Below are 10,349 nucleotides of genomic sequence, written 5' to 3' on the forward strand. Positions count from 1 at the left end.
CATATTTTGGTACTACATGTGAAATATACCATACTATCAAATACTCATTTTCAAAATAACAGTAACACTCACGAGAAGAGATGGACAGAGTCGCATCTCTCCTTGATGAAATCTTTGCGGTACTTCATGAACTCCTTCAGAGTCACCCTGGGGTCATCGTCGATGTTGAATTTGTTGTCGGCAGACCATGTTTCCATAGCGACAAGCACAATGCGGGTGTTCAATTGTTCTTTGAAAATCTAAGAAAATGAAAGTGAGATGATTAAAATGTGTCTGATCTCGGGGAACCAAAAAGAAGGATCGTGTATGATTAAAAAAAAAAAAGACATACACACACAATTTCAGATCTACCACAGTGGGGGAAAAAATCAAGAAATAGTCAATCTCGAGGAGGTTCACTTAGTTATTTGACTGTCGGGGGAAAAAAGCAGTGTTGTGATAATAAACTAAGGTACTGCAAGCTGCCACAGCTATTTTTAATTTGTCCGTTTTACCCTGGAGACCCACATTTACAACAACCACGCAACCGCTTTTGTTTCAACTCAGCCATGAAAAGAAGGTAAGTAATTATATTTATTATTCAAAATGTCTATAATTTTTTAGCTTAGAATCATTAATTGCGGTCTAATATGTGTGCTCAGCCTTCGCCACGTACAGATGCACTCTGAAGCACTCTCTTATCTTAACCGATAAGCACTCAGGGCCAGCAAGCTCGACTCCCCGTATGGCTCCAAAGAATGTGAAACCTGGAGACTTGGATGAAATAAAATCCTCCATAAAGAAGTTGGAGGTCTCCTTAACTAGCTTGATTCAAAACCAGAATCAAGAAATCGTCAGAGAGCTCAAATTAAATTTGCGCTGAAAATGAGAAACTCAAGCAAGCGGTCGAGGAGAGAGATGTTCGCATCAAAAAGCTGGAAATTTTGGCTGACGATCTCGACCAGTGCCGACGCGCAAATGAGCTCATCATTTCTGGATTACAACTGACGCCTGGCTCAGGCGACACAGTGGTGCAACTGGCAATTGCTAAGCTGAAAGAGTATGGAATAAACATGGAACCGCTGGACATCCAGATGCTCCCATCTGGGGGGAGAGGACCGGCGACGGTGCTCATGAAGCTGGCAGACCACAAGACCAAGACTGCCCTGCTTAACCAGCGCCGCCACCTGAAAGGGTCGAAGATTTTTTTGAATGACAACTTGACTCGCGGAAATGCCGAAATTACAAGAAAAGCACGTCAACTCAAGAAAGCTGGGAAAATAGCCAACACCTGGGTCTCTGATTGCAAGATATGAAGATTAAAGCTAATACGAGTCTTGACCAATTGACTACAATAGCTGGATAACTGTAAATACTACACAGCCGACCAGTATAACAACTCGTGGATGTGGACGGTAAACTGAAACTTATCAACGGCAGGAGTTACAAGAATCTATCTACTAAAGACAACAAAGGCTCTGACTTTAATTTGCACGGATATAACATGACACAAAAGTATCGGGCATCTAAGGGGGGAGGGGGTGTTGCGATTATGATTGAAACTCTCCTGGAATGTATTACAATTAACTCCTAATCCCCAATTGTAAAAACATAATTATCTGCTGTGTCTACCGAGCTCCTGATTCAAATGTCTAGTTTACTGAGTATATGGATAAAATATGTACAGCATGTTGTTTGATTTTCTCATACAGTCAAGTCTGATGAAACTGTTACAGTGACCTTGTGTGCGCCAATTGTTGCCACCATGTACACCTCAGCAATGTATCTTAAGAGACTTATAAGAAAAGCATTTTGAGTCACTACTCACACCAGCTGTGATAACACGTCACACACATAGCCACAACAAAATGTTCCACAGCAAACAGATGCAAAAATGTCAGGGACATGACAAAGTCATAACCTTGTACGCCCTAAAATTAATCGAGCTGCTTGTCTGGACGCTTAGTTACTAAACCCAGATTGTTGACTTTGTTATTTTATAGTTTTGATGTATGTTACATGCCTGAATGTGCGTCTTTAGTTGTATGGGGGACGGAAAACTGATAAGCTTCATCTCGTCCGCCTTTGTCGTCTTCTTCGATTCCTTCGGGCAAATCATATCACATTTTGTAATTGTCAATGATTGTCAATGATACCGATGATGATGACAATAAAATTCCACAAAAATATTTAGTTAAAAAAAAGACTATAAAATTATTCACTTGCTTATTTTAAACTTTTAAACAAATTACGTCACCATGAAAAAATTTGTGTCTATAAAAAGGTCACGGATATCTATCTCATAACTATCGCTTGATTGTATTTTTTTTTTTATTACTGTCGCATTTTCCCTGATATTTTAGGTGATAAATAATTGATCCAAACCAAGAAAAATTGAAAAAAAAAATCCTTAAAAGGGTAAATATTTGAAAAAGAAAATCTCGGTTATATTACCGTGTTTCACCCATAAAATCCCCAAAAAGTCCGGCTGTGGCCATTCACAGCTGTGTCTTGACACTTGGTGAGACATGCTACACTGAGTTTTGGATCGAAACAAGGTTAGTGCGCTATAATATCTCGTTAAAATCATGGTGTCTATAATTACGCTCTTACCTCGAGTTAGGGTTTAGTTTTTTTTTTTTTTTTAAATGCCCTCCTTTTTAAAAAAATTTCTCCCCCCCAGAAAAATGACATTTTAAGCTTTCCAATGACGTATCACACATGCATATAGGCCAATTTTGAAATTTGGCCAGATTGGGGGTCTCAGAGCGGAGCTTCAAGTCACCTGAGTGTTTTCCGCCATATACAGTATATGTGTATGTATGTAAATATACACTGTAAAAATATTTAAGTTTTTTTTAAATGACCAATAATAGTCCTTGCTCTTTAAAGTTCTTTAGTGTCAACTTTCAAATAGCGGTCGTCTGTAATGACCACTGACCCTAAAAGGGCTCAAGCCAGAAAATTAAATGAGAAAAGTTTTGTGAACATCCCCCGAGACTCGTGATTCAATAATTTTGCCAGGGGTTGTATAAAGTCATCTGAGGGCCAAAATATGATGATGTCTTATTCTAAGTTCAGCTGAGGTTTCATTTGCTTTTGAGAACTGCATTGTAGGCCAGAACAAGTGCATGCGTGGGCTGCCCACCAGCCATACGTTTTATGAGCTGTCACTTGAAGCAAATGCTACGATTGCGGCCTCCTCTCTGTAGCCATATCGAGCAAAAGGGAAATTCAACTCACACATGGAAATCAATGGGAACTTTCCAAAGTCGATTTGCTTCATATGCTCTTTCTCAAGGGCAAGACAAAAAAGCTCAACCTTTACCGCCGCTTCACGAAGCGATCGGCTTACAGTCGCGACCCTGCAGCCGGTCACATTTCGATAGCAAAGCACACAAATGAATAATCCAACATTGATATTCACGCTACAACGGTGTCCTGGAGCAAAGTACTCATGAGTGGATGGTTAATGACTGTTTACAAGAGAGTGAGTGTGTTGCTGTTTAAATGAGAAATCAGTTTGATGCGTGCTCAGTGCCGATTGCAGGAAGTGCTTGTGGCGAGCTTTCGGTGGACGATCAATACAATTCTTACCATGTCAGCCATATTGACCACTGACTTAGCATAGTTATTGGTGTGGCCAACGGAAAGGCGATGCTTCTTGTACTGAAGGGAGAGGAAAAAGAAGAGACACATAAGAGTAGAAAACATATCTTGAGCAAAATAATTTTATCATAACTAAATATAAATGTAATGTATTATATATATATATATATATATATATATATATATATATATATATATATATATATATATATATATATATATTCTGTAGTAAATGACTTTTTTTTTCATGAAAGCTTGTTAAGTCTGAAAAAAAAAAAATCAATTCTTTAAGCAGCATTAAAGTAATATCATCAGCATTCCACTGAAAACACTATTTCCAGATCTGGTTACTGGTAATTCTTTCATTTTTATCTACAGATCCAAATGTCACCCAAAGATAGAGCTTTTAGTTCAACCAAAAGTATCGGAATTATACATAGAACTTGCTACCACATAGGAAAGCAAATGAATGCTTGTGCAAAACAAATTTTGAGGGCATTCTTTACATAGCAAACCTCCACATACCGTCATTTTCGGACAATAAACCGCTACTTTTTCCCCGCATTTTGAATCTTAAATTTGTTGATTTATTTGTGTTAATAGGTACTACCAATACTTTATTTGACAGCAGCATTATAAGACTGCCATAAGACAGTCATAATTATGACATGACACTCATGGGCATTAATGAATGCTTATGACAGATGTCATTAAGTGTCATTTGGCAAATCATGCATTTAACTCCATTTATGTCCAGCTTGGTTCTTTTACATCCATTCAAAAGTGAAATGGTGGCCTACATTTTTGGAAGGAAGTAGCAAGAATTTTTTGTTCTTAATTAGATAAGAATAGGGGTGGGATTAAATAAGTTTTCTTCTTCCCACTCCTTTTCAGGCATGTAGTTGATGTTGTAATGTTACTCAGCTTTGCTGCTCTTTTTTGTTACTTTATTATATGAGCTGTATATATTTGTTGTCTTGACAAGGAATAATGGCCTGAAATAAACGAATGAAATGAAAATGAAAATGAAAATAATTTGCCTGATGTCACAAAATGACATCCATCAAAAGCATTCATTAATGCTCATGGCAGTGCCTTTTCATAATTATGATGATCTTATGACAGTCTTATGGCACTACTGTCAAATAATGCGTTGCCAGATATCATCACTAGCAATTAATGAAACAACTGGAACAGTAACTGAAGAAATAATTAGCACAGAACATGAATTTTGATTGTTATTTACATCGGTAGCGCAGCAATGCATACTAGGGGACATGTTGGACGACAACAGTGTTGACAGCAGGCGGCAGCAGAGGTTTACTGTCTCCCCCAAGGGAGCAGTGATGGCCAAATGAAGCTTCTTGAAACAAAGAAGCTTTGCAGCCAATTGGTTCAAAGCGCCATGGTGGTTTATTCGGTCTTATGACAGTCTTATGATGCCGCTGTCAAATAAAGTGTTACCGGTTAATATGTTTTGGTGTCAATATCCCATAATACAGTTAGGACAGCTGCAGCTTATAGTCCAGTGCGGCTTATCTGTGAACAAATGTCATTTTCGGGTCAAATTTGGTGGATGGTAGCTTATAGTCAGGTGTGCCTTATCGTCCAAAAATTACAGTACTATTTAGTATTGGCTTTTTTTTAACTATCTGTTTTTTACAGCGTGCCACACAGCCCACATGCTTTGACTGATTCTTACTATTCCAACTTTGAAAGGTTCCAAAATTTCATACGACGCAAGCTCTATTTCAATTTCGCTCCTCACGTTTACGGTTGTGACAAAAGTGATTTTCGGTTTAAAAAACACCTCTTTCATTTCCCTTGGAAAAAAACATTTAAAATTTAAAATATATCTCATCCTACATTTTTATCTGATTCACATAATTTGAACAGCAAAGAATTTAGGAAATCAAGGCCCACAAAAGTTGTACACAGTTTTTGCCGAAAAACGTACGGTCCCACCAGAATTTGACCTAAACATCCAATGGCCCCATTCATTCCATTGGGAAAAATGAGCTAATATCAATAGGAAGTGATGCAAAAAGCCCCATAATTTATAGGATGTTCCCCAGAATTACCATAAAATCAACAGGGAACGATCTAAAATGTGAAAGTAGTGATTCGAGATGCACAGAAGGTGACCCTTTGACAATGATAGACATCCATTTCATTGAAATTTGGAGGAATGGCTGGGAACGCTCATGTTCCAGTGCCTTTGACAGCGCCAGAAATCAAATCCAAATGGTTTGGACAACTAGCACTGTCAATGGCAGCTAATGAATTAGGAAGGAAGTGATTGGAAAATGCCACAAAACTCATTGGAAGTGACCCAAAAAAAAAATCTACAGGGAGTGAACTATGGGAGCGAGAGCAAAGCATCCCCAGGCAATTTCTCCGAAAACGGCATTTTCTAGTTTACCAATAAAATAGCACCGTGGCACACTAATTTTAGCATTAAAATAGATGCCACTAGGTGACAGTACCGCTGTTCAAACTACCACTCTCCTCCTTCTGTTCGTTGACTATCATGCAAAAGGAGAAATACTGAATTTGAATTGATTTCACACTTGTTTTAACTTCAAATTTGTATAATAGTAAAGATGTTGAAGGCAGCAGGAACGGAACAGTTTTTGTTCCACATTCAACTGTATATGCTTTTCACTCAAAGTTATGGTATGTTTGAGCATATTTGTAAGGGAGGAGATTATAAAGGAATCACCATTTTTAATAAGTCAAATCAAGAACCAGGCACACCAGACTTAATTTGTTATATGTGTACATACTACTTACCATTAAATGGTCATTGATCACCATCAGCTCGATGTATTTGACTTCATCTTCCACACTTCGAAACACGTGTGGGGCCTGGAAAGAATTCACCCATTAATTAAATGAATAAAAAATGTGTTACATGTCACATGAAACCTAGCAACATCATATCACGTCATTACTGATAAACTAGGCTACATAAGGGTTGTGCTCCTCTTCCCCAAAAAACATGAGATCACCTCTTAGAACGACTGAGAAATGGTAACGACGATGACGCACAAAGTAAATATTTCATGGCAATGTGAAGGGCTGCTGAGTAAGAGCAAACTGTGCTCTCCTTTTAGTTTTGTGCACAAAAAGACACTTATTAGTCAGACACTGGCTAATAAGCCGGTTTATACCTGTCTCTTCTTTCTCCGGTGAACAACTCTTGAGCCAGGAAATGGAGGAGTGGGAAAGGGCGGCTCAGGGAGGTGACCTAAAGAAGTTATTTTTATCAATATTCACCTTTAAAATCAAATATTTATTTATTTACAGCATTTAATCTTACCACCAAATAGGTCCATTAGTCCATCTGACCCTCCAGATTTGTATATCAAGTGAACATTGCCCTGAAGGACAGAAAATCAGAACAATTATTGACACGTTGTTATTTCTAATGCAGTTTCTTTAAACCAGGGGTGTCCAAACTTTTTGCAAAGGGAGCCAGATTTGGTGTGATAAAAATGTGGGGGGCCGACCTTGGCCGACGTCCTTTACATAGAACAATATATTTAAGCAAATTTTATCAAGCCATTCTGTGTGTCACATTTGCTTTATTATATTATAAATTAATAATTTCAACAATCTGGCAGCTAGCCTTTGTGGTGTACTCTTTCGAGTCTCTGGCTCTTGCGAAATACTACTGCTGTGAAATTAAACTAGTTTCAAGTTGCTTCAGTTTATCGCTACGTATCTTCCCTGTAATCTTGTCGTACATGTCAGCGTGTCTTGTTTGGTAATATCGCCTCACATTGAACTCTCTAAAAGCAGCGACTGTCTCTTTGCAAATGAGGCAGACACAGTTGCTGCGTATTTTAAAGAAGAAATAGTCTAATTTCCACCTATCCTTGAAGCGTCGGCCGTCGCAGTCAAATTTCTTTTTTTTTGTTGATTGTTGCCATTTTAGAAAATTGAGAGTAAAGGGTCACACGGGGTAATGTTGCTTAGATTCCGCTGCCTTTTAGTGGGTAAATGAGGAGGAGCATTTAGTGTGTAAGCTACTTCATATGCTGGTTGCAGTGCTGCTGACCAATTTATCAAGTCTGTGTAGGCCAGACGTTATTGATTTTAATCACAGAGGCAGGGGGCCGGATGAAATTTGTCCACGGGCCGCATTTGGCCCCCGGGCCTGACTTTGGACATTTCTGCTTTAAACTCATATTAATAAGGATCATGGGTGAGCTGGCGTCTATCCCAGCGGACTTTTTCAGATGGATAAACAATCATTTATTGACACTTATGACCAATTTAGTTGAAATAATATGGGCAAAAGCTGGGTTGCCAGGTAAAAACCTATGCAAGAAAACGGAGAACATGCAAAATCCTCACAAAGAGGTTTAACATGAGATTGGAGCCTCTAACTCAAACTAGTACACCTTGTGGTCATTCTTTATTTTCAGTGAAATCACTTTTTTTTTTCCCCCGCCAAAACAAAATAAAATAATGTTAATTACAAACAAAAAGAGGAACAGCCAGTAAATGGTGCATTTAATGACAATAACAACTTGGTATAGAGCTAAGGTGAACATTTACTGGCTTTTGTTTACACAGTTTTTACAGGACCCTCCTGGCCTTGAATCAATTTAACAGCTTAAATTGAGTCCATTAGATGGAAGATAGAACCCACTTTATTCCACACCTGTGCCTTTTGTCCTTGAATGAACTGTTTTTTTTTTAATTGACTTCCATTCCAATATTATAGTTGCCTGAATTATAACATGGATGCGACACCTTTTGTATGAAGTGAGATTTTTCTGATGTAAACTATGTAGCTTGGTAAATTAAATTTGGGATTGGGAAACATTGATTTATGAAATAATTCTTTTTTATAAACCTGTCCTTTTCAGATGCTTGGACACGGAAACAGGTATCTGAATGTCCTCATGGTCTAGACAGTTTTAATGTATCACATGGGAGTTTGATATACTCCAACTGTGGTTGTTCATTATGTTTTATTCATTAGGAGAAAGAAGCGAACGGGAAGGTGTTTTGGCGGACAGAAAGGAAGGAAGCAGACAGAACAGGGAAAGAACAAACAACAACAACAAATACATTTTTACACGACTATGTTATCTATGAACATGGTAGTGCTAAGGTTAGCTAATTATATTTACCCGTTGACACCATGTGGGGGGCCTGATAACCGAGGAGAAAGAAGAGGGGAAGTAAGTCAAAGGGGACGTGATTAGTCGTGGTGGAGCATGCACAAATCAGCAAAGTGAGGTGTGGAAACCCAGTATTAAGTTAATCACATGTAAGTGTGGATATGTTGACATCCTGTTCTATGCTACCTGATCGCTAAATGTTGCACCAACAATCTCTCTACCTGAGTGTGTCTAATTGCACCCAGTCATGCATGCACCCACTTAGATGTATGATAGTCTTGCAGAAAAGTGGAAGTGCTGCATGGGGGCTGCCCCAGGGCCCTGGCACCGCCCCTGGCGAGCGCGGCACACCTCTCCTCCCGAAGCTCGGGCAAAGGGGCCACCGCCATCCCACCTGGACCCAGTGCGGTTCCCCGGACCATTCACGCCCCTGCGCCAGTGCACCCACACCACTAGGAACTCCCAGCCACCACCGTAACCCCCAACCGATGCGGCACACCGTGGGACCCCCACGGCTCACTAGTTCCGGGGCAGGACAGGACCCCCACCCGGAGGTGTCGACACACCGCTGACCCGCCGGCACCCAGCCAGCGATCTGTGCCGGGGCCCAAGGAGGATGCCCGGGTAAAAAGAGAAAGGTGGAAGCACTAGAGCGCCGAGATGCCGCTGCAGAGCAGCGCGGGACCAGAGCCCCCGCAACTGACAGCCCAGATGAAGAGGGGCCCCCGCCATTTGGATATGTGTCGGACCACCTACCGCCCTATTACTGTGGCAGCCAGGAGGTCCCCGACTGGCAGCCACTACCTAGCACTGCGATGGGATTGTGTGGGGAGGGTAGTGCAGTGTATGCATAAATGCTCTATACAATGATACAGTAGCAATAGCATTTGCCATTTAATTTCCTATTTGTGTTAGTTACCTTCAAAGAATTGAAATGATAACCTGGGTTCCATCGAACCCCAGGGGTTCGGTGAGTAAGTGTAAGGGGTTCGGCGAAGGTTAAGAATACACAGGGCCCCATTTTCATACTCTGACTAAAAGCAAAGTGTCATTTTAGACTAGGTTTTGGACTGGTTTGCCCCCAATTTACAGATTTTTAAAAATTTCTTTCATTTTCCAGCCCTCTAGCTAATGGAAGGATAAACCGGTTTGCTCAGTGGAAGTTTGACACATGCTATGGTAGAAGAATAACAGACCTACAGGCAGTGTAGACTGCACAGAAAATTTTTTAAAAATTGCATCATTCTATACCATGAAAATATTATTTGATGTAAAGATTCAACAATGAAAAGAGAATGAATACATTAAAACAAAAAAGGAAGAGTGTGAAATGAACTGAGTTTCAATTTCATTGTCCAACGTGAAAAATCAACAGCAAAACGCAAAATTATTTGCAGAGGTGGGTAGAGTAACGATTTGAGAAAAATGTACTTCTACGAGTAGCTTTACTAAGCTATACTTTTTACTTTTACTTGAGTAGATTTATGAAGAAAAAACGCTACTCTTACTCCCCTACTTTGGGCTGCACAAGAGTTGTTACATTTTTCCTCTTTATTCTACATATTAGATTTAGTATTTTTCTAGCCAGCGATGCCAAGAGTAGCTCTACCGATTTCACCAGTG

At 39.7% G+C, this 10,349-nt stretch overlaps 1 protein-coding gene across 3 annotated transcripts in view; it reads right to left on the minus strand.

Moving 5' to 3' along the window:
* The window catches only part of adam22 (ADAM metallopeptidase domain 22), a 133,693-nt gene that overhangs the window by 42,461 nt on the left and 80,883 nt on the right, over positions 1–10,349 (minus strand). For all 3 annotated transcript variants that reach the window (XM_057833949.1, XM_057833948.1, XM_057833950.1), the window contains 5 exons: positions 6,911–6,971; positions 6,762–6,838; positions 6,382–6,456; positions 3,577–3,648; positions 73–239 (listed from right to left, as the gene is read on the minus strand). In XM_057833949.1, the coding sequence (XP_057689932.1) occupies positions 73–239; positions 3,577–3,648; positions 6,382–6,456; positions 6,762–6,838; positions 6,911–6,971 (452 nt within the window). The remainder of the gene's footprint in view (positions 1–72; positions 240–3,576; positions 3,649–6,381; positions 6,457–6,761; positions 6,839–6,910; positions 6,972–10,349) is intronic.

Source organism: Corythoichthys intestinalis, chromosome 4 (assembly GCF_030265065.1).
Source record: "Corythoichthys intestinalis isolate RoL2023-P3 chromosome 4, ASM3026506v1, whole genome shotgun sequence".
Lineage (NCBI taxonomy): Eukaryota > Metazoa > Chordata > Actinopteri > Syngnathiformes > Syngnathidae > Corythoichthys > Corythoichthys intestinalis.